Source organism: Helicoverpa armigera, chromosome 4 (genome assembly GCF_030705265.1).
Source record: "Helicoverpa armigera isolate CAAS_96S chromosome 4, ASM3070526v1, whole genome shotgun sequence".
NCBI classification, from domain to species: Eukaryota; Metazoa; Arthropoda; class Insecta; order Lepidoptera; family Noctuidae; genus Helicoverpa; species Helicoverpa armigera.
In genome coordinates this window covers 13,942,193-13,967,672 of record NC_087123.1, presented here as the reverse complement: position 1 = coordinate 13,967,672, position 25,480 = coordinate 13,942,193, and the positions used below count along the sequence as shown (strand labels likewise).

The 25,480-nt window shown below is 35.6% G+C and overlaps 2 protein-coding genes and 1 long non-coding RNA gene across 3 annotated transcripts; all 3 read left to right on the top strand.

Annotated features, from left to right (window-relative positions):
- Window positions 1-894: 894 nt before the first annotated feature.
- On the top strand, window positions 895-1,616 carry LOC126053677 (uncharacterized). The gene is made up of 2 exons (XR_007510415.2): window positions 895-949; window positions 1,198-1,616. It is a non-coding gene; the product is annotated as an uncharacterized LOC126053677 (long non-coding RNA).
- A 265-nt stretch (window positions 1,617-1,881) lies between these two features.
- LOC135116839 (lambda-crystallin homolog) lies at window positions 1,882-9,598 on the top strand. Its single transcript, XM_064034424.1, is given in 7 exon segments — window positions 1,882-2,036; window positions 5,932-6,119; window positions 7,322-7,512; window positions 8,061-8,236; window positions 8,641-8,660; window positions 8,663-8,804; window positions 9,176-9,598. Coding segments are annotated over 7 exon segments (969 nt in total). The 5' UTR covers window positions 1,882-1,995; the 3' UTR covers window positions 9,387-9,598.
- A 529-nt stretch (window positions 9,599-10,127) lies between these two features.
- Window positions 10,128-25,079, top strand: LOC110375260 (serine/threonine-protein kinase STK11). The gene is given in 7 exon segments (XM_021333314.3): window positions 10,128-10,685; window positions 10,687-10,927; window positions 11,370-11,555; window positions 12,372-12,508; window positions 13,478-13,666; window positions 15,998-16,158; window positions 23,224-25,079. Coding segments are annotated over 7 exon segments (1,338 nt in total). The 5' UTR covers window positions 10,128-10,383; the 3' UTR covers window positions 23,346-25,079.
- Window positions 25,080-25,480: the final 401 nt, after the last annotated feature.

Genomic DNA, 25,480 nt, shown 5'->3' with positions numbered 1-25,480 from the left:
TATGGACCTACACATAAATTTAGGTACATGTTTGATATTAGATACATTACATAGACATCATATGGGCACGGGATGCATTTAATGTGCTACGAAATCTAATCTATAATAATGTGTGTGTAAACATTGGGTTATTACCTAGGTATATCGATTTACTCCCATGCCATATAACCTTATCTAACATAACATAATATGGCAAGACATGCTATTAGCAAAGAGCAAACCAGGTATACACCTTACTTAAAATGCCGGGTGTCGCGAGACGACTCCCGGCCACCGTAGACGTGGGTCTGTGGGCGGTGAGTTCGGGTAGCTGATCGCTCCTTCGCAGACTGCCTGGCCAATATTCTATGTATTCCTATCTCTAATAAGCAAAACCTCTCTAATAAAAAAAAGATAGATAGAATATAGGAAGCGTCCGTCAGGCACTTGAACGATAAAGACACAGATGTGTATCATCGATCTAATGGGTTCACTGACCATTAGAGATATTCAATTTAATTTAAAATGAACATAATGTAGACATACTGTACTCAAGTGATGTGATGATGAAATTATTACTTAGGTAGGTACTACCTATTTGAAATGACATCCTAAGATGTTTTGCGAGTTGTAAGTAATTTTCCCTGTACGAGAACTGAAGAAGTGGCAGTCTGGCAACCTTTATAGCCCTAAAATTGATCCAGGGTGACCTACGTTTAGTGCATGCGTAGTTCAAAGGTGAAAGTAGGGGAAGTCCCGTAACGCCGGACGGCACCTAGCGCCGGACAGTCGTATTTAAGCGGACTATTTAAGCGAGTATAAATCTATTCGATTCAAAATACAAGTGAAAGGGGCGCGGGGGCACAGGTACAGGATCACACGCCGCACCTCACCTGCGACGCACACGGCCACGGTGGAGCAACCGTTTGCTTTTTTAGGTGCGAAATCACTGCGTCACGTAAATATGAATGTAAGTAATTCTAGTATATTGATGGATTTACATTTGAGTGGTATTCAAAGAAAAAAGTAGTGCTTGATTGTTATCCGTAAAATGGTAGAATATTATTAGATCTTTTAAATAATTTTGGTAGGTACCACCTAATGAACGAAAATGTCTCTTAGCGCCGGACACTAAGTCGTCCCTTAGCGCCGGACGAATATTTCTTATGAGAATTTACGTCATTCATTCTAATTACTTAATTTTGTTTTGGATTATAGAGAAAGAAGATAATTAAAATGGAAGACAAGAAAAAGAACGGATCCTGGGAGCCACAGAGCTTACAAACTGCTATTGATGAGGTTATGTCAAAAGAAGTGAGACAATTTTCGTAGTTGGCTTAGAAGACTGGATCTAGTGCTCATCCTGTCGTGGGGGGATAAGTGAAGCATGTGAAGACATTCTAGAGTGTGAAAATGGTTAAATATGTGATCGATGCTGGTTATTTTGAAATTTCCGGTGTGGTACAAATAACCGTCCGGTATTAGGTGCCACTTTTTAAAATTACGTTTTTTGTTACCAAAGTTTGATTGATAGTATTAATTATTTTGGAGCAGAGGTTGCATTTTTGATAATTTAATTTGATTTCTAACTTTGTCATCTTATATAAATCATAATTTAATAAACATTTCTTAAACAATTTTTTGTTTTATTTATAAATAACCTTAGGTGTCCGCCACTGGGGGACTTCCCCCTACTTACACCTATTTATTTAAAGTACGTTCTAATTTATGTCTCAATAATTCTCTTCAATGCATCAATAAGCAAAACATATCGAACACCAACATTTGAAATGTAAATTAAAAATAAGGAAATAAAACTTTTTTTTTTTGTTTTCTTTTTTTAATTTATTTTACTATTCACGTTGTGTACATTCTTTTCATGTCGCGAAATTGAGAGTCAACCTTGTATCAGCTGGCGATAGCTAGTTTGTTTAGCTGGGGGGGTATTAATCGGCGCGCGCCGCTTGTCCCTGTCATTTGCTAGTCGAGACTCGGTCGTGTTGCAACGAACTCGCCATGGCCTCCGTCAAAACTGAAAAAGTCGGCATTGTTGGCAGGTAAGAATCGATCACTTAATATTATGTTCGTTCGGTCATTTCTGAATGATTATTTTCTTTAATGAGTGACCTTGTTAATAAAGTAGCTACTTAGTATTTATTACAGGCAGGATGTTATTAAGAATAGCAGTTTTCCGAGACTAATTTACAAGTTTCCTTTTTCTAAAATCTAAATTACCTACTTACTTAGTTAATTTATGGGAGGTCTTTGTTAAATTGTAAATAGTGTTTCAAGTTATGTAATACTTATAAGTATGTAGTCTTTTTTCATTTTGGTATCTACAAACTTACATAGTTTATGTATGTTGCCGGTACATTTACACTTTAGTTTTCGGTTTATTTATCAAGTCACACTTTAGGCGAAGCCGGTTAACGTTTTTTAATCTGTAATTTAAGTAGGTACCTAATGCAGTATTTTCCTTCGATATTTTCCAAAAACAAAACACATAACATTTTTAAAACATTTACACGTTTTTAGGAAGAAGGACACAGAAAAAAGGTTTAAGATTGTTAGGTTGACTATGAAAAAAATCGGGCTATTAATTTAAATAATAATAACTTAATTACCATAATAACAATAGAATAATAATCAAACAATAAAAAATTACAAAAAGAACACTAAATTAAACCAAACACTTAGGTAGGTATTTAAGTACTTAAATAATTTCAATGCTACAGAATTGATCTATTCTGAAAGGCCAGCCTCAGTTGTAAATTGTTATTATTTATTATTTTACTTACATACATAACACTAATAATATCGATGATTTGACGATCAAACTTCAAGCTCTGATTCTCAATTACGATAGGTTTATGAATGATAAGGAACGTTATCGTAAAGTTCATAAGGGGTTAATTTGTTGTTCCAGATAATGATATTGAATAAAGCCAATAATGAAAAATCTGGTTATTGTAGCTATTATTTTATTCTCACCCAAAAAGGGGAACTGAAAACTGTAACTGAAAAATTAGAAAATTATTTCAAGCCTAATGGGCTCCGGAACTAGAGGTCCGTTTTGAAAAATTCTATCCGTGTTAAATACTTAGCTCTTTTACAAGGGAAGGCCTAAATCTAGGTACTTTTTATCTAAACTCGTGGAGTAGTTCCCACAGGAAGCAGATGAAACCCAGTGGCGGATTTGCAAATTTGCCGCTAGTAGGCCATTCAATTTCTGCCGCCCCTACTGACTTTTGAATTCAATACGTAAGTTTAATCCCGTTATTAGTATGGTGTGCCGCCCCCAAGTATGCAGCCCTTAAAAGGTTGTGGGAATCTGGTTTTCAGGTTAACAATTGTCATTACTACTACCACTACAACCGATGAACTGAACAGATTTTGATTATTTTAGTGCGCTCGCTGGCGCGATGAGAGAAGAAAGAAGCAATTGTAAATAAGCGCGAGCGAAGCGAGCGCGAAATTTTTATAGATTATGGTCTGAAAAAGTAATTGGAGCCAAAGGCGTCTTTAGCTAATGTTCGTAAATGAGCTTATGTAGCGCCCTTGTGCATTCATTACCCAACTGGCCCCTACGTATTGAAAGATTGTGATTAATATGTTTATCAAAGTGCTTAGAACAGTTTATGGGTAACCCAAACTAACGAACTTAAATATCTATTAACAATGTTAATTACTTACTGGGGTTGTCTCATTTATAAAATTGTTCTGACTGTTTTGAGACAAATAAACATTTTTATTTATTTATGATTAAATTTAGTAAAAGATGTTGAAAGTCAATGCATAAGACACAGTTCATATGTAAGGAGCGCGAGCGAAGCGAGCGCGAAAATATTTTAGTCTAAGGACACAAAATAAATAAAAACCACTGTAAAATAACAAAGCAAAGTCAAAAGTAAGATATGTGCAGAAATTAAGTAAAATTAAAAATTTTGAAAACCCCCGACGGTAAAAATCTTATTGAAAAATAATAAAATAACTCAAAACCCCCGACTTAACCCAATTATATAGGAATATCCGTCGGGGGCTGCCATTAAACCAGCTAAAGGATTCCTAGTGTCGTGAATACAATTATTGAAGAATTGTAGATGTTTAACGATGACATAAAATACACTCAATTAATTATTGAATTTTCATATAGAAAAGGCAGCCCCCGACGGTTATTCCTATATAATTGGGTTAAGTCGGGGGTTTTGAGTTATTTTATTATTTTTCAATAAGATTTTTACCGTCGGGGGTTTTTCAAAATTTTTAATTTTGCTTAATTTTATTTCAGACTTTTTAGAGAGCATATACGAATTATAGTCTATATAATATGTTACTGCAATATTATTTTGCACAGATATTGTAGCGCCCGCTAGTGAGTTACTGGCGTAATTTTTATTATTTGGGAACATGCATTAAGCACGTACACATTGCTGATGAAAACAGAATTGTAATCAGACGTTTTCATTATATTGCAACATTGTTTGGCACTAATATTGTGGCGCCCCCTAGTGAGTTATAGCCATGACACCTATCTAAGAACATGAACTCATCGAACACAAAACCGTTATTGAAAACCGCATCAAAATCGGATCATTAGTTTAGAAGGTAGGTGGGAACATTACTGTTTTGCACTAAAATTGTGGCGCCCCCTAGTGAGCTACAGCCATGACACCTGTTTAAGAACATGAACTCATGGAACACAAATCCGTTATTGAAAACTGTCTCAAAATCAGATCATTAGTTTAGAAGGTAGGTGGGAACATTACTTTGCTGTTTTGCTCTAATATTGTGGCGCCCTCTAGTGAGTTACAGTCATGACACCTGTCTAAGAACATGAACTCATCCAACACAAATACGTTATTGAAAACCGCATCAAAATCAGATCATTAGTTTAGAAGACAGGAGGGAACATTACTTTGCTGTTTTGCCCTAATATTGTGGCGCCCCCTAGCGAGTTACAGTCATGACACCGGTCTAAGAACATGAACTCATTGAACACAAATACGTTATTGAAAACCGCATCAAAATCAGATCATTAGTTTAGAAGATAGGAGGGAACATTACTTTGCACAAACGCACACACAAACACACAAACGCACATCTCTCACCCTAAACGCATATACCTGCTCCGTTCCGTCGTGGGTAAAAAGCCATAACGGACGTGCGCGGAAAATGTTTTTTTCTGGAATTGAATGCCACATCAAAGGTAAAATGTGAAACCTGACATGGAGCCGCGAGCGCAGCGAGCGCGTATTTTTTTTTTGAGGTTTCAAAGGGTGAACCCGAAAATTAACAGGACATGACCAAAGCGAGGCTTTTTCTGAAATTTTATTGCTAATCTACGTATCTATTTTTAGTAAAAACATTTTATTAGGTAATTATGGTTTAATTTTGCCGCCCCTCTAAATCTGCCGCTCTAGGCACTGGCCTACTTGGCCTATTGGTAAATCCGCCACTGATGAAACCGCTGATATTTACCAATTCCATGTTATTTATTACTGGGTTTCGGCTATGAAAATTGAAATACGTATCTTCATACCGCATTATTTCCCACCGTCATGAATCGAATCGCATTAAAATCAGTTCACACAATTATATGACTCCAATAACTAGCTACCTAAAATTCCGTTTGCGCATGGCTGCAGTGGCTATACACGTTCCTGCAGTATTTGGGTGCAATGGCCTACTAACATTGACCTTTTCTTATGCAAGAAGTTTACGTTTATGTCTTACTAAGAGGTACTTACCAGATTGACCAGTTATCTATCTTAAGGAAATTACATAACCGGATGATCTATGTAAAAGACTGGATCCCAGGTGCTTCTGCTTAAGTGGACTGAAAACGACTCTAAAATAGTGAAAAACTTAATAATATGATGATGTTGGTTACCATAATAATTAAGTACTTACATATAAAACTTTTGCTTAACATCTCCCATTCACAATTTCCAGTGGCCTCATCGGTCGCTCCTGGGCGATGCTGTTCGCATCCGTGGGCTACCAAGTGACGATCTTCGACATCATCCCGCAGCAGGTCACCGATGCCCTGGCTGACATTAAGGTCCAGTTGAAGACCTTGGAGAGAGACGGTCTGCTCCGCGGTAAACTGGATGCTGATGCACAGTTCAAGTGTATTAAAGGTGAGATATATTATCTATTAATCATTTAAGACACCGTCTAGCTTGAGAAAGCATGAAAAATTAATGGGCTGTAAGAGGTATTTGTACGGAAAATTCTATATCTGGGGCTAACAATCCCTAGAATAGTTCTGACTAAGAAAAACCTTTAAATATTGATATTGATTACGAAGAGAATTCAGGCTCATGGCTAGCGCCTTTAGGGACATATATAATTTATTAACTAGCTATAGATACTAGCTGTCATTTGTTTATGAATTGATTAATTTACTGAGTGTAAACAGCTTTAGACCAGTACTTTCGAGTAACAGCGGTTTGATAAAATTTTATGTTGTAAGATAATAAAAATTACCAGTGGCGTGATTTATTATGTAAATTATGTTTTGTTTAAGAAACGTTTATCAGTGATACCTATATTTGATGGTATTATATAGATGGTATAGTAGATTTAATTACTTAACAACACTGTTAAATTAATTAAATTGAAAAATTCTTCCACATCTTCATCGCCTGAAAATAAATACTTACCTACCTAATGCTTGCGCTATTTCATATTTTAACATAAACAACAGTGTGATAGGTATCTAGTTTACACACGAATCAAATAGACAAATACCAGCCTTGTTAGTTTAGCCGACAAACAATGCAGATACGCAGACAAATTATGTAACAGAAAACTGATAACATTTCTTTGGAAGCTTTGTTAAAACATCTATATGGGACTCTGTTCTATTTGTCCTTAAGTATACGGAAATGATAATGAATATTTTCCCTAATTAAGACAATCGATAATAATGAGTGTTGTACGTTTATCTGTTTACTGAAGCATGGTTCATGAAGTATCTGATAGCGCAGTAAGTGCATGGTTATCGATCCATAAATAAGTATGTATTGTCCCTATCGTTTTGATATAATTGCATATGTTTTATATTTCATATTATAAGATGCATCATTGGCACCTACTTAAACCTAGGCAGGTATTTTAACATTATAGCAAGGGAAATTATTTTTCAGTGGTTTTTACTTAGTAAGCAAGTACCAAGGTAGAATACACTGGATAATGATAAAAAAATTACCTAAGACGCCTCACTCACTCATTCACTGCCGTGAATGTTTGTTTTAAAGTTAGACTTAAGTATGCAAAAATCTTAAGCGTGTTTTAAAACAGAAATAGTTTTTAACTTTTTTTCTCTCCACAATTCCAGGAACTTCGGATTTGGCATCTCTAGCCAAAGGGGCTATCTTCATCCAGGAATGTGTTCCCGAGAGTCTCGAACTGAAAAAGAAGGTGTTCGCAGACCTGGACAAAGTGGTCGATGACAAGACTATCCTGTCTAGTTCTACCAGCACTACTTTACCATCCAAGTTCTCTGAGAACTTGAAACATAAGGCACAGGTAAATGCACCTTCAGTTGCTCCATGTAGGTAAAACACTAGTTCTCAGCTGTATCCGGTTAGTCTGGATTTGACTGGAATCCGACCCCAATACGATGATCTACCTAAGTACCCTATAAATAAGCAATTAGGAAATTAGGCATTTATTAAAAAATCCAAGAGACATTGCCAAAGAATTCATCCTCTACAATTTTTAAACAATTTACTAGTATAAATTGCGGTTATTATAATTTTCCCATAAGAAGGAAAGTAGACTGGATTATTCATAAACAAGTTCTCCCACATGGTACCTACATACTTATAGATACTTGCACTGCATTCCTTGCAAAATGTTGAGGTAAATCAGTTCTTGAACTTCCTTATGTTCGAAATATATATACTGAGGTATTGTAAATATTATGTACTTACCTATATCGTACTCTTAGGTACCGTAGATAGATACCGTAGACTTAGATACTCCATAAAATGCTCGATCATTTTATGAATGTCGCAAACTAAAAAAATATCTTCCTCTTCAAATAATAATAAATGGCGTACAACTATTTCCAGGTCATCGTGTCTCACCCAGTGAACCCACCGTACTACGTTCCCCTAGTGGAGATCGTTCCTGCTCCGTGGACCAAGAAAGAAGTCTGCGAGAAGACAAAGGCTATCATGCTCGAGATTGGTCAAGAGCCAGTTGTTCTAACCCGCGAGATTGATGGATTCGTGCTCAACCGTATTCAGTAAGTATTCGATATTACTTCCAGAGGAGGCGACAGAGGAGAAATCGCCCTATTATGATGAGCAAAACATGCCTAGAGCCCCAAATATCGAAAACATTTCAATGCGTAACTATCGAGGTTAAGGGCAGGAAGGCTTTTGCTGACAATGCTAAGAGCGTTCAGGTAAAGTCTTGTTTTTGAATTGTTATCTATCAAAATCACAAAACATGAATGCGAACTTGCTTTCAAAACATTAGTCTGTACTGAAAGCAAGGTCCAACAAGGACAGTTACGCGAAGACATGAGCCTAAGTAGGTTAAGGTGATATCAGATTGAAACGGCTTTGTTTAAGTATCTAGTATCTACCTATTTAGTTTGTTGAAAAATATTTAAATAAAAGCTTTAACCTAAATGTTTTTTGCTAGGTATGCTATTCTGGATGAGGTTTGAGATTGGTCGACGCGAAGGTCGTCAACGTAGAAGACATCGATAAAGTAATCTCAGAAGGACTTGGAATGAGATACGCTTTCCTCGGATCTCTGGAGACTGCACATTTGAACGCGGAGGGCATGAAGTCTTACATTGAAAGGTTCGTTAAACTTTAAAGTAGATGACATCAGATAGGTGATAACAAATTGATCATTTATACCAAACTGAATTTTCTAGCGAATCAGGATTCAGTATATTCAGTATGTGAAGCAGCGGCCGGTGGGAGAGTTGATGTTAGTCCTGTCCCGGGATCAATTTCCAAACGGGACAGTAATTGTACCTACTTACTTGCGACCTACTAGGTCTAGTTATTTGTTCTAATGTTAATGTTAAGGCTAGCACCATGTTTTCCAAAAGACCTATGTTACGATTTTAGGTACGAAGGTAATCCAAGTATGCACAAACATGATTTCCTTTACCGACACATGATATGAAATTTTAAAATAAAATTAACTTATCTTTGTGTTTCAGATACGGAGACACAATCCACAGCGTCAGCCAGACAATGGGAGAGATTCCACGAATGACCACCAGCCCAAGTGCCGCCACGATTTGTGAACAGCTGAACCGCATGGTACCTTTGGACAAACTGCAGGAGAGGCGCGCATGGCGTGATGCCTGCCTCACACGCCTCGCTGTTCTCAAGAACGAGATGAACACACTCAAACATAAATACAACTGAGTTGACCACCGTAATAATTAAAAAAATACTATCCTAATATTTAAACAAAATGTTTATGCGGTCAATTCAAATTTCGACTACAAGAATGAGTGATCGTTTAATAAATAGGGACCTACTAAAATACATAATATTTTGTTGATGTTATACACTTTGTAACTTGTATTGTAAAAGAGTTTATATTTTACATATGAATATATTACATGTTATCTAAACTTGTAATGCTTTCTTTTCAACCCTTATAATAACAAAAATACATTCATGACCAAGAGCCTGGACATATTTTTTTACTTAAAATATAGTAATGGCTGAGTAAAATGGATTCCGTCGTCTGAGCTAACCGCTGCAGGCCTTAAAACTGAGGTACCTATGTAAATTGATGGGTTTTATTGAAACAGGTAAAGGCTAGAATATAAGGAGAAATTGAGACAGAGGGTCATCAACATTCTTAAGAAAGTGAAATACATACCGCCTGGTACTTTTACAAGTTCCTGATTAAAAACTCTCAGCAAAGAACTTTATATTTAACTTACTATTTACAAAATGAAATAGAGATAAAAACTTGAATAAAAGATTCCGATGATTGAATTTTAGCTAATGCTATTAAACCATTGATTAAAATACATCTTATTAACTTTTTTTTTTACAAACTTTTGAAAGAATCGACTAAATGCGGTTATTTAGACGATTTTACAGTGGCAACATTGACAGACGAACTTCAAAATCCAAAAACAATTTTAGACAAATATTTTTGTTATCTGTGGTTCTTGTCTAATGGAGCATTTGCGCGATCGTTCATAATTTTATTTACCATCATATTTTATTACACACAACTAAAAAGAGTATAATTTTTATATGGTTATTCGTCCACATCAATGGTGTAAATTTTGAGATATGTGTAATTTAACTAAATAAATTTATTTTGATATAGCCTTCATGATCTCATGACAAAAGGCCTTGCAGTACGCATAGATTTACAAATGTGTTGTTTTGGTAGATAATGGATCCAAGAATGTGTAGAAAAATCAGTAGTAGTGAAAGTCTTCCAGATGCGGACAATGTGGAATATGAGGTATCAAACATCATTGCACCGCAAGAGAGCGACGACAATTTCATGCTGGATGGAAGTCCCGAGCCCCACTCTGTGACATGGCTAGACAACGATCAAATAGATGAATTAGATCTTAATTTAGACCAAACTAATTTATGTTTTCATAGAGTTGATAGCGCAGATATAATTTATAGAAGCAAGAAGAAAAAATGCAAAATGGTAGGAAAGTATGTAATGGGAGATGTGTTGGGGAGGGTCGTATGGCAAAGTTAAAGAGATGCTGGACTCTGAGACGCTGTGTAGACGAGCTGTTAAAATATTGAAAAAGAGGAAACTGAGAAGAATACCAAATGGTGAACAGAATGTACAGAGAGAAATACAATTGCTGAGAATACTTAGACACAAAAATGTGATAGAACTAGTCGATGTTATGTATAATGATGAGAAGCAGAAAATGTACCTTGTGATGGAGTTCTGTGTTGGTGTACTCCAGGTATGTATATAATTTATTTTATAGTACAATAAATTGTAGTTATCCTAGCACCTATGAAGTAAATTATAAATATTTACTTTCAATTTTACTTATGAAGACAATACTTTTCCATTTCTACCAAGTCAGGATACTCAGAATTACACAGAAATATACTTGCACTATCTCATTTTATTGGACCGTAAACTTTACTCAACTAGATAATTTAGCAAGATTACTGAGTGTGACCCCTCAAGGTCTAGACCGCTCAGGTTATTCATATTGTTGCTTATTTTGTTGTTGCAACCATTTGTAACAATGAACATTGTATTTAACAATCAATTCAGCATATTATTGCTTTTTCAGCTATATCTTTTACTTGTAAATTACCTTCAAATTAATTTAATTTTCAATCAAACAATTTATCATTTTCATGTTTACCAATAATTTTAATCCTCTTGTCTAGGATATGTTGGAAGGAAGTCCAGGCAAGAAGTTTCCTCAGCGGCAAGCCCATGACTACTTCACGCAGCTTCTGGACGGCTTAGAGTACTTGCATGGTCAGGGGGTTGTTCACAAGGATATCAAGCCAGGAAACTTGTTGCTGACTCTAGACCATACACTGAAAATCACTGATTTTGGAGTTGCTGAGGTAAATTAGTCTACTCTTTTACTTAATTTTTCAAAGGAAGTATATATTTGTAAACAGCTGCAAAAATTCTCATGAAATTTCACAGTATCTCTCATTGAAAGCATGATATGATTAAGACCAAATTAGCTGTAAAGGTATCTGAAAATTGTAAAGCAATATAAAATTTCATGTCAGTAAATATCAAGAGTAGGTACCTACCTACAGTGTCAAGAGAGGCATATAAAGTGCAGAGCATGTAGTATGTACTCTGTCATCTAATTAACGGCCTACTGTTAATCTGGCTAGATAATTCAATTGATAGCAGCATACAAGTGCTTATACACTTTACAAGAGAATTGAATGTGGCTTTGTTACTGTTGTTAATAAAGCAAGCAATCATTTACTACTGTAATGTTAAGCCCCTCAATATTGTAAATTGATGCTCTTGCAGATACCTACCATATGGCATTGGATTTGCCAACTTGATTAAATTAATTTTGCTAATCTAGCTGTTGGCAGACTATATAATTTTCAATGTTTCAGAGTACCTACTGATACTGTTACGTTATTTTAATTTAAATAGGAAATCAAGCAGTAAAATCAAATAAGCATAGATTTAATCTTTCTGAGGCTTTTCCAAACAAACTATAATTCAAATAAAAAATAACCAAGAACACAATTCTGGCCTTGCCACATCCTGCTTTGTACAAAATTATCAATTTAATTTGTAATTTCAAGATACATAATACTCTACATACATATTACTCTTTTACACAAAAACATTTTGTTCCCTATACAATGTCTTGAAACATAAAAAGCTAACGTTTGATATTCCAGGCTTTAGACATGTTTTCGCCCGAGGACACATGTTACACGGGGCAGGGGTCGCCAGCATTTCAGCCGCCAGAGATCGCAAACGGCGCCGAACAATTCTCCGGCGTCAAAGTCGATATCTGGAGCAGTGGAGTTACATTGTAAGTCAACGAAAATAGAACATTACCCAGTAACACTGACCTTTTGCTTTAGCATTGTTTCCTTTCACAAAGGGCGCATTATCTGCGTGACTCAGGATTGTGTGGGTCTCATTATGATTTCAGATGACAGTTTATGTTAAGTTTAAATACAATATATATTTTTTTTAATTTTGGGTCTCTAATTCATTTACACTTTTTTCCTAAAATATGAAATTAGAAAAATATTAAAACTTTTTCATTATTGCCAAGGGTTGCAATAGCGAAAAATTTGGGTGTAATACTTCAAAGTTCAATTACACACCTATTGCACATTATTTTGTTAGTAAACATTGTGACTCATGATTAATTAAAAACTATTAATCATGCTAACTGCTATATGTGTTCACTTGTTTGTCACTCTGTATACATAAATAAATTATTTTCATTAAGTCATTGATTTATTAAGTGCCTAAGTATAGCTTCTGGGCAAATACACTGCATTGTTTGGTGAGAACAAATAATCTCAGATTTACCTGTTTTGACTAGCGAAATAATGCGTTTTATCAATTTATTGCTTAATATGCTCACAGTAATAAATTGCAATATGTATAGTGTCCCGGTCACGGGCAATATGTATAGTGCCCGGTCAATTTGATTATTTGAATAATTATTATCAAATTGCACTCTCATATTGGGCATTTTTCATAATGACCGGGCATTATGTATACTGCCCAATTTATCACTTGGTCCATAACATGTACATACCATAACTAATGACATCTAGAGATGACACAATAAGTACGAAAATGGTTGGTAGACTCAACAGTATACTTCTCTCCAAACATTTTGTCGTTATGGAACATTGCGCTAGTACCTACTACTAATTTAGTTACCTATTCACCGCCTTCGAGTTTTGCGAAAACTGTACTTAGACATGTTTTATTCCAAAATTTGTGCATCATAACATACTTACACCTATATTTTTCCCAGGTACAACATGACGACGGGCCGGTACCCGTTCGAGGGTGACAACGTATACCGATTGCTGGAGTCGATCGGTCGCGGCGAGCCGGCGCCGCCACCACCCTCGCTGGGCCCCACGCTCGGCTTGCTTCTAACTAACATGCTCAAGAGGGACCCAGACCTTAGGCCCACTGTGCACGAGATTAGGAGGCACTCGTATGTATTTTTGACCCTTATATTTATTATCTACTAGCTGTTTTCCCGCGGTTTCTCCCGTGTCCCGTGAGAACTACTTCCCTTTTCTGGGTAAAATGCGGCGTATGTTACTTGGGCATAGTCTAGCTTCCCAATAAGTACCTACTGAAAGATTTTCCAAAGCGTTTCATTGATTCATGCCTGAGATTCTATTTATAACACGAGGTGAGGTTCTGATTATAATTTAAGTATATCAACTTTATTTGGTTTCCCATTTGTAGATGCTTCGTACATCCGAATAAAGTGTAGTGTGTACCTTTAATCATCGCCAGGTACCTGTCCTGTGTCCTTTAGCTTCGGACGTAAATAAGCTCAGCCGTTTTTGAGTTTTTCTTACCTAACAATGTATTGTTTAGTTTGAGTATATTTATTTGTAAAGTTATTTTAGACGATTTCAACCGTGTAATCGCAAACCTTAAGTTTTTTGCTTTTTTGACATAAAATTATGACGATTCGATGATGCAAATTAGGATTCAAACAAGTTTCTCAACAGTCGTACGTATTTGTTATACTTCTATAAGCAAGTTGTATTTGATTGAGACATTTACATTGACCTTGATATTGACAAAAAGAAAACTGCATTGATAGGATATTTTTAATGCCATTTGTTCTACAAATACTGCTAGCTCACATTACTATGTACAGGAAATATCTATGACACTTGAGTCGAGTAGCATTTTGTTGCTTCAAGCATAATATATTTGAACTTCACTTGATGCGTTTCAGCAAATAATAAAATAGGATTTTATGTACCTAGGTTATTTACAAAATAACATGTAAAACGTCTGTTAAGGAGGTTATGTTAAAGGTGAACGTTTTAATAGTTTCCACTTAGCGATTGTCGAGATTATGTTGTTTACGCATAAATAACCATTCATTCGACTTTGCGCTTAGGTAAAGAAAATGTTCGCATCAAGGATAACGTGCGAAACTGTAAATAATGATAACATGACCTGAGTGCACTTGTGGTACTTGTCGCTTTAAATAATGGGTCATTGAATTAAATTGTTTTCACTAAATTTCAAGTAGGTAGGACATAATAGATTGTTTTGCATCTTCAAAATCCTTATCGTGCTATTGTCAGGATATGCATACAGTCATTTATGAATATAGGTACTAGCTTATAGGTCCAGTGTACGAAAACATTCCTGCATACCTAAATATCCTAACCCCCTGGCCGGAAAACAGTCAAGATATTATTGTATCATAAATATTCATAATTTCTGACCGGCTGATTGCAATAGGTGTACAATGTACATGCATCCTTTTTAGTTCAACCTCATTGGAACATTCCAAGGAGGTAAAACATGTATCCCAGTGATTCATTGACATAAATATAATTAGGTATAAGTAGTCACTTACAGCGGGAAAATGGCCTTGTATTATTGTTACTAACAAAGTAAGTACTTTGTTTGTTCAATAATATAATAAGTTGCTGATAGCCCTCTTATCTGAACGTTTATTTATAACTCATCACGACTGTGCCCTGAAGGGCCAGGTAGAGAATTGGCCTTATTTAGTTATATTTAAATGGCCTAGATCTCTGTGCTAAAAAGGGGAACCTATATTCCTGTCATTCTTTGATTGTAGCTGTATGTATTGGTTTTGTGTAGATTCAGTATCTTTGGTTGTTTCTAAATGTATTTGGCTACTAATTATACAGCCAGCTTCCTTACAGAAAAGTAAACAATGAAACAATTAATTATCGATATATCCGACGTCGGGCCTAACATGTTACTTATTACGATAACCTCGTCTGGTTTCTTTTCCTCCGTAACATTGTATTAATGTTTTTTTTTTATTATAATTTTTATTTAAGTTTTATATCCTTTATGAGTGATTAATAAATTATGCAGTATGGGAATTCCATCTTACGAAGTAACTGGCATTTAGCCAGCAACTTCGTCTGATTGTGTATTGGATTTTCCCACATGATCCGGGTTTAGAATAAACATTTTATTAAACACCCAAACAAAATCAAAAGATGGGTAAAAAATAATTGTCATCTGTACTGCTGGGACTTCTTCCTATATTTCTGTCTCTATACTTCTATTCTAATTTATACTCCATACTAATAATAATAAAGAGGAAATATTTTTTGTTTGTTTGTACCCTAAAGTCTGATAAAGTTCTTTCAATGTTGGGAAGCTTCCCTATCCTCGAGTAACATAGGCCTATTTTATCCGGGAAGATTTTCCCCCGTGACGCGGGTGAAACTGCGCGGGTGAAAAAATTATGTATGTACTGTTTCCTATCTATCAATTTTATTCATTTACTTTTTTAATGTTCCAGTTGGGTGCAAGCTCGTCCGCCGCTAGAAGCCGGGGAGCGGCTGGTGACGCCGCGGTCGCGTCGCTCGGACGAGCTGCACACCTCAACTGTTATCCCGTACCTGGTGGAACGTCACTACCCCTCCGCACAGGAGTATTTCACTGAACGGGATTATAGGCACGGTAAGTTAGTCTTTTTATAATTTTCTTGCTGTAGATTTGGAGACTTGTAGTGTGGATTAGTTGTAATCTGTTTACGGCCCAAGTACACCGACATCATACCTACACAACCTTTAAAAAAACAACTGTTTACCTCGAAAATTTAACGTGGTAAACATTTAAGAAAAAGATACTTGTGGTGTCGGTGAACATGGGCCTTTCTGATCTTGTTGAAGCTGTGAATTGTATGTAGATAATATCACGTTGAAATTAAGGCTAAGCATTTATTACGCACTCTTGTAAATAATCCCTGTGTCGCTGAAAAAGGTTTTCTTTTACAGGGTAGTAGATATAGAATTTATAATAATACGTAATATTCTCGCTGTTATTTTTATTATTCGTCGATGTTCTGTTTAACTGTTCTCTCTAATGTCTTAAATCTTGAAAGGCTCTGCTTCCCAACCCCATGCCTTCAACGTGCTATATTATTTTTTCGAAATGCAGCATAACTTACATTTTAGCTAGAGTCTAGCTAGAAAGAGATGATATATCGGAAAAAACTGTAATGTTGAAATGGAATGATGAATGTTGATAACTCAATAATCGATAAGCTGCACTTTATACGTGCGTCTGGCTAACTTTGTAACTGTTACCGATTCGTATTCGAATAAATGACTGCATTACGTGCACTTTTAAACAATCGCCATTATCTTTATGTCTCTCTACGTAATATTATATAGGCCATAGTTATATTGTCTGAGTTATCACTCACGAGTACATTGTTCACTCTATCATAATATTTTGTTACAACACTTTTTAATAATGTTGCAACGTTTAACAGTATCGAATGTTTTCATTATTCACGGCATGCACTGTCAGACATTGTCGTTTCACGTCTATTGTAGTACTTAATCTCTGTAAATACCATGGAGAACAAAATGACTAGCGGAGATGTCATAACGCAAAATCTCCTAAGAAACTACGTGACACCATCCGGGTGTTCGAGGGGAACGAGGAATTTTACCGGCTACACTCTCTCATACGCCTTCTTTGGATTTCGCTCATTTTTTATAAAACCAAAAATCTTCGTCAGATGTGTCAAATAACCCGAATGCCTCTTAAGTTCCCTCGTAACAGATTGTGGCTACTTGACTTAGAAGAAGGCGTCCGACCTAACTGTATTATGGGATCTCCGCTCATATTTTCTTCCTCAGTGGTAAAAACACATGGGTAAATGTAGTGTACAATTTTCAGAGCCTGATGATGTGCGCATAGCCGGTCACGTACGAGCTCGCATTTGTTCCTTGAGTTAGGTTCGTGGCATGAGAGTGTCGGAAACCCCATCTAACGAGCTTTCTGCCTTACCCAGTCCTTATCTATCTATCATCATCTCCCAAGCATTCCATGTTGGGGTCGGCTACCAGTCTAACCGGATGCGGCTGAGTGTCAGTGTTTCATAAGGAGTGACTGCCTATCTGACCTCGTAAAGCCATTTATAGTAAGTTCAACTCAGTCGTGCGCGCGGCCTTATGTGTGGGTAACCCTTGTACATATACAGTGACTTTGTGTGCGTGACAAGAGGTACAGTCGGGTACAATGCAGTTATTTAGGGGTTATATGGGAGTGTGTGGTGTTTAAAGAAAAACAGTTATTACGTAATTTAATGTTTATTTATTTATAATGATTATGAATCGCTACTTGAAAAATCAAATGATGAATTTTCGGATTCGCTACTCTCCAAGATGAATTATAAATTCTGACTCCATGTCAAAATGTCTATAGTATTCTTCTTTTTTCTTTTGTACATGTCGACAAGTATTACCCCACATTCCTTCATCAATTTGACTTAAACGTTCATTTATGAGTTTCATTATTTCCGTCTTATTTTGGTCGACATTATGCGAAGCAATTTAATTTATTTTAATTCCCCACACATTTTGTTTACATTATTATACTAGATTATACCTCTTTTTACATTCTTAGTCCACACTTTTATTTATTGTCCGCGTACCCCCAGCCTGAAAATATGTAAGGAGTATTTAATTCATCTTAGATATTTCACCTTATTTATTTCTTAGATACTGTCAATGTCAATTTGAAAAGACGTATGAGAAAATAAAAACCATATTTAATAATAAAAAGCTTTGAGTCGTGAATAACTAGTATTTTCGTAAACGACTGTACCCATAACAAAAAGCGATAAGAACACGTCATCCTCGGACGACGTGAAATGAAATGAAATGAAATGAAATTGAAATGAAATGAAATGAAATTGTTTATTTTGCAAGTTGGACATTACATCACTTTTACACGTCATTTTAAGAACGCTGAGGCCGGCATTTCCTAACTGACTGATCCCTGAGAAGAAACGCCGAAACAAACTCAAGGGTCATAGTCTCCTTTAAAGTCCAAACATGTTATAAATGAAATAATTATGTGTGAGTGTCACCATGTACGCGGTCTGGAATGGCCTTTTGAGGAAAGAGCCACATCAGGCTGGAGCTGACCAGTCCCAACAGACGGCACGCATGCATCAGTCGTCGTGTAGCTCAACCATATCTTAGGGAGCTCAACGACCTGTCACACGACGATACCAGATCTGCAGAACATTTGCGTAGGCCATTCAAAAATACTCAAACCCGCCAGACAGTATTTATGTTATAAGAATATATAATGTTGCTCGCATACACGATACTCACATTCACAATAATAATAATAAATAAAAAAATACAATTATAACATATAAATGTCAATAAAAGAATGTCATTAATAAAAGTTATCTGATGATAATAATATTTAAATGTCAAAAGTAACAATACACAGGCATTTAAAAAGATATCACTCACTAAGCGAGCAGCTCATTCCCAAGCTTCTTTATCATTTAAATAATCAGATATTTTGTAATATCCTTTTTTCAAGAGTTTGGATTTAATATGATTTTTAAATTTCTTGATAGGCAAATCACGAACCGCTTTGGGAAGTTTATTGTAAAAGCGTATACATTGACCCATGAACGAGTTGCTTACTCTGTGGAGGCGAGTAGCATGTACAGCAAGATTATGTTTATTCCTAGTATTTATGCAATGAACATCAGACATTTGAACAAAGTTAGAAATGTTTTTACGAACGTACATTAAATTTTCAAAAATATATTGAGAGGCAACAGTCAGAATGTTTATTTCTTTGAATTTCTCTCTGAGAGAAACTTTTGGACCCAGATTATAAATGGCTCGAACAGCTCTTTTCTGTAAAATAAATATAGTTTCAACATCCGCACAGTTTCCCCAAAGGAGAATCCCATACGTCATTGAACTATGAAAGTAACTAAAATAAACTATTCTGGCTGTGTCCACATCGGTGATAAGTCGGATCTTTTTAATAGCATAGGCGGCTGAACTAAGCCTTCCTGACAATTTAACTATATGTGGGCCCCATTGAGTTTGGAATCAACGGTCAAACCAAGAAATACCGTTGACTCAACAGGCTTCAACTCTACTCCATTTAGTTGTACATTGGTGTGTAACTGCCTTACGTTAGGCGTTGAGAATTTAATTAACTTCGTTTTAGATTCATTTAAAAGAAGATTATTGACATTAAACCAATGAACAACCTTTGAGAGTGCATTGTTAACTTCGTCAAAATTGTCGAGTTGGCGCTTGATTTTAAAAACGAGTGAAGTATCATCGGCAAACAACACAATCTTGTGATTATCCCTTACGTGATAAGGGAGGTCATTAATATAAATAAGAAACAAAAAAGGGCCTAGAATTGAACCCTGTGGAACCCCCATGGTGACCGTAGATCCAGACGACCTCATACCATTGACATCCACCCTCTGAATTCTATTATGCACATAAGAAGTCAGAAGGTCAAGAGCCTTGTTTTTGATACCATAGTGGTGAAGTTTCCTGATGAGTATATCATGGTGCACGCAATCAAAAGCCTTGGACAAGTCGCAGAAAATACCGAGCGCATCCTGCGAATCCTCCCAGGCCTCGAATATATTTTTAAGCAATTCCACGCCCGCATCCGTAGTAGAACGACCCTTGGTAAATCCGAATTGTTTTGTGTGCAACAAGTTGTTTCTATTAAAATGGCTCAACAATTGACGTAATATTAACTTCTCAAAAATTTTACTCAAAGTGGGTAAAATTGAAATTGGCCGAAAATTTGATGGATCGGTTGTACTACCAGATTTAAACAATGGAATTACTTTACTAAGTTTCATCAAGTCAGGAAAAACACCTGATGCAACACAAGAGTTGAACACAGTTGCTAAATAAGGTGAAATTATTTCAATTATCGATGAGATTATCTGAACTGACAATCCCCAAAGGTCAGCAGTCTTTTTTACATCGAGATCTTTAAACGCTTGAATAATATCCTTAGAGCTGACAACCGTGAATTCAAAACCTTTGTCACATTCCGCAACACAATTTTTTAATATTGTAAGAGCCGAACTGGAAGATGCCATCAGAGTTCTGGTTGTTAAAATAGGGATAATAATTATCTTTTGTCATAAAATAATTATTACTAATGAGTACATTAGAGTCAATAAAATTGAATTTTTCATTATACAATGTCATAGTTTGTATTTTAAGATTGCATTTATGTCTATATTTGTTTTCTGTCTGCGACAAGCCCTTGCCATAGGGAAAAGCATACAAAACTATTTTCTCTACGTTTAATTGAGATAAACACTCAAAGTATTTAATAACTGTTTTAATAGTGGCATTTCCTCTTCTCCCAATTATTACAACCAGAGTAGTAGTTGGACAGTAACTACTGCTTAGTATTTTATCTAATATTTGTTCATAAGTAGCCTCAGGCATACAATAGTTTATTACCTGGTCACCTAAATGTTGATGTAATCTGTGACACATGTTTTGTCCAATTTCATCGCTATATATTACTATTTTTGCAATTATTTTTTCCTTTTGTATTAATTTTATTGGTTTTTGTGTGTCGAAGGAAGTACTTTTTTTACAGCTATTTAATTTAATACAATGAGAAGATTGATGAGAACCATCTAACCCTGAACAGCCTGGCAGATCTTGTTCACAACCTGGTGTTCGATTGTTTGTTAATGAATTAAACATTTTCTCATTCTCACTACACAGATCAACCAAGCTGTTCATTGCCAGTATGTACTCACCCATTTCTCTTTGTGAGGCTTGATATTTGCATGTAACTGCCATCAATGATTCTTGTAAATGGAGAATCCTTGACTGCAGACGCTGCATATCAACCTCATATTCTTTTTTACTATTATTGAAATTTAATTGCAATTTTTTACAACTGTTTAATGATTTGTAGGTTTTGGTGAAATTATTTTTGTTATTTTTTATTAACTTTTGAGTCCTTTTAATAAATTTATTTATTTTGGCATATTTCTTTACTTTGTTTTTGCTGCCAATAATTTGCTTGACCTGGGATATTGATGCAAAGCTGTTGTCAGTAGTCAGGTCAATAGTCACTATTTGAGAACTATTTTTCAAGAGTGAGTCAGCAGACTGCACCGGAGTGGTACCAACCAGTTCCTCAAACAGTGCATTGGTTTGCTCTGTTTGAAGTCTCTGGCTGGTACTCTCCATCCTAATAATAGTGTCCTGGGCCTCACTCAACCTACACTTCAGTTCAGCGTTGTGTTTGAGAGTTGTGTCAAACTCATCGCTGCACCGGTCAAACTGGTCAACAATGTGTTGGAGCTTATCCCGTTCTTCTGTGATGTTAACTAATTGACAGTGCAGTTCTGCCATCTCACTCTTTAATTTAATATTATTGTTTAAAATATTTAGTACTTCCTTCTCATTGTCATCCTGTTCCCTCTGTAGATCCCCACACAAATCCTTATATTTCTTAAGTTCCACTAGTGTTTGTTGGAGTTTAGCTTCCTCCAAACGTGCAGTGGCTTTCCTGGTCATTATTCTTTCCATTTTGCACAGAAAAAACAATAACTCAGGTAGGTGTTTATAAAAGTGTTTTAGTTTGTGTGAGAAACTATTTTCTAGGCACTATTATGATGATAATTATTCTCTCCGGTAATCACTAATGAAGAATAAGAATTCTCAGTAATAAATTAAGTTGAAAAAAGATAGTACTTACAGGATTTCACGATGACAATGCACTTTAATTCAAAACTTTCAAAGATCGTTATACCAAGTTTCGAACTTTGACAGGCCGAGACTTGGTTATATTTACACAGTAAAACACAAAGTATATCACAAAATTTACCGTCCCAGCAATAGGAGTTTATTATTATTGCGAATTAATGTTATAACTTATAAAATAACACTTAAATTATATTTAAATTAAATTAATTAATTGGGAGAAGTTTTGTTGACGTCTTGTCAACAGGGTTGCCACAGACCAATATCGTTGACGACACTCGACGTCACTGTCACACAAATGAAAGTAGTATATTTACAAGCCGACGCACACATAGGGCCGCGCGCAAATCTGAGTTGAACTATCTATACCTGACTAGCCCAATACCCTTTGGCTAGACTGGTTTTCAGACTTAATGGCTTCTGACTACCCGTAACGACTGCCAAAAATGTTCAATTACAGCCTTATCTATTTATAGCAATCAATATATCCGCTATAACAATATCAGGCTTATAACATACAAACACTCATTTATTATATACCTACCAAAATAGATTTAATTTATGATGCGTTTAATAAGTACAGTATAAAATATATGTTTCTATATACATACTGTATGTTTGCGTTCTTTCACTAATTTGATGAATAATACTTTACATGGGAGTGACAATTTGTAGATACCCTTAGTACATGCTATTTAGATACTTCGCTTCAGATTTATTTAAGTATTTATATTATTTTTGTGAAGGGGTTTGTTAAAGGTTTAAGTTATTAAGTCCCTTCGTACATGCTAAACTCTGCAATCTGGTCTCATCCTTTTGTGTATTACGATAAGCCACCGTCTGCGAAAGGGCTAATTCGAGAAATTTTAATTTCTGAGAAATGCTATTGTAAATAACATAATAACGAAGTATCTAAGTAGGTAATGTGTAATCTGCGACCTGTCAAAAGACTGGTATCCATGTTAAGGTCGTGTTCCAGAGCTGGGCGACGGTGGATCGCGCACCCTGTCGACGGCCGAGCTGTCGGACGCGGAGTCGAGCCGGCGCAAGCGGCGCTGGCACTCGTCGTGCGGCCGCCTGCCCTCCTGCCGCCTCACCTGATGTCACTCTACAACCCCCATACACCTCACCCCAAACCACTTTGCCGTCCCGAAGCTAGCCACTAGTCACTGCGCACTCAAAACGTACGAACAAAATCCAAATGTACCAACTGCGCATGCCCTAGCAAAAACACCTAACTTCAGAGCGGCAAAGTTGTAAGATTTGAACTGTACTTATCGCGTGTGACACTCCCCCTTTTCCTGTCAAAATTAAACACCCTAGAAATAATTTATGTTCGTTTTGTGTTAAGCATATGCTCCGAACAAAATTGGCTTTGGAATACTTAATGTTGCTATTTATTTGTTCGTATATATGGTTGTTACGAGTAGTTTTCTATATACTCCTCTAAATAGTAATGCAATTAGAGCTTTATACGAAATATGTGTTTGAATGCGTATGTTGAGAGACCAATTATTTTAGTAAATTTTCTTATATGATATTCAGTCACATACTTCTATTAGAGCTAATATTACCATAGACATATTTACGATATTGAATAAGCAAGGAGTTCATGCGATGACAAAACAAAAATATATCAAGGATGTTAAATAGTACCTGTTTGATTTGTCTTTCATGGTGTATGATGTACAGTGAACTTGTATTTAGAGTAATAATTAGTAGATCTCAAATTTTAACGTGGCAATAAAAAGATAATATTTTTATAAAAAATATCGCTATAAAACCAAATTATAATAGAGTTCTTGCCAAGAGGGAAGCACCGATTATATTATCATTTTTAGGTTGATTTTCGTTTTTTTGTGCATGATATTATCGATCAGCAGAAATTGTGATTGCACTGGTCGACTGCGCCCACGCTTCTCACTGGTTCGATCGACGGACAAATGCGTTCCTGACTGTGACAAGTAACTAGCTTGCAATATTTGTTTGAATGGTTTTGGGTATGTTCGAATTTCTTATTATTTTAGTTGTTAGATGTAAAGTACAAGTTATTATGGCGATTATTATACATTGAAAAAAATGTTTGTGTAATATCGTTGAAACTTTAAAGCCATTGATTGGAATTTATTAAAAGAAGAATGTTATGGGATGCGAACAAATTGCTGCATGGTTTGGAAATTATAAAGGGACACTGCTTGTACACACTTAACCGAGTTGTGTACCTATTTCCTGATAATCTCTATTCCCATCTCAACACCTCTGACGGACCTCACTTTTGTAACTTATTTGTAATGAATGTAAATTACTTTAGTATTTAGGTATTATTAGGTAAACAAACGCATGATTTTCTGTACTTCTATTTTGGATTGTTGTTAGTGCATCATTTGTATATTGGACCGACGTTTTATATACGTTTGGTCTTTAAGTGATGCGAATATTTCACTATTTACTTCTGCGCTAAATTGTTTGTTCACTTAATGTTATTTAGTTGTGCAATAACTGTTATAACTTGATGGAATGCCGTTGTAGTTCGTAGTTTAGGTTAAAGCTTACTTAAGCCATATTGTAATGAGATTATTGCGCAGGTGATCTCTTCACGCCAAAGGCGGATTTTGCTAAAAGTATTTAATTTAACTGTAATAGTTTGTGTCCACTTATGTTGCACTTGTATTTTGAAAAGTGAGGTCTTACATATTACTGTTAAAACGTGTGTTTACGCTTAAATAAAATGAAAGGATGTATGTTTAGTGCCTGAAATGAAAAATAACGTAAAAAACTGAAAAAAATTAAAGAGAATATTAATATATTGTAAATAAAAAGTCAAAGTAATGTGCATTATGTTCTTCATTTTTTAAACCTTCCACAAATATTACATTTTCTTTATGTAAGTTATCTCAATGGGAATCTATTTGTAACAAAATTTTTGTCCAAACAAAAGTTAGGTCCAATTTGGTGCCTTATCTTCTACACAATTAACCCTATGTTAGGGTTAAACTTACCACTGTAACAAATTTTCACAAACCTAGGTGGCAAGCAACTATTCCTACTCGATACAAAGCGCATGAATGAGATAAACATTACCTCAGTCGTTAAACACTTTACATAATACAAACTGTACTAGAATAAACACGTAATCGCTCGCCTAACTACTCGACGTCAAGCAATTACTGTCCCGAGAGCTCGCTCATGGGTGCCTGTATGGTGTGAAAATCTCTGTAGTAAGCATAGATATACAA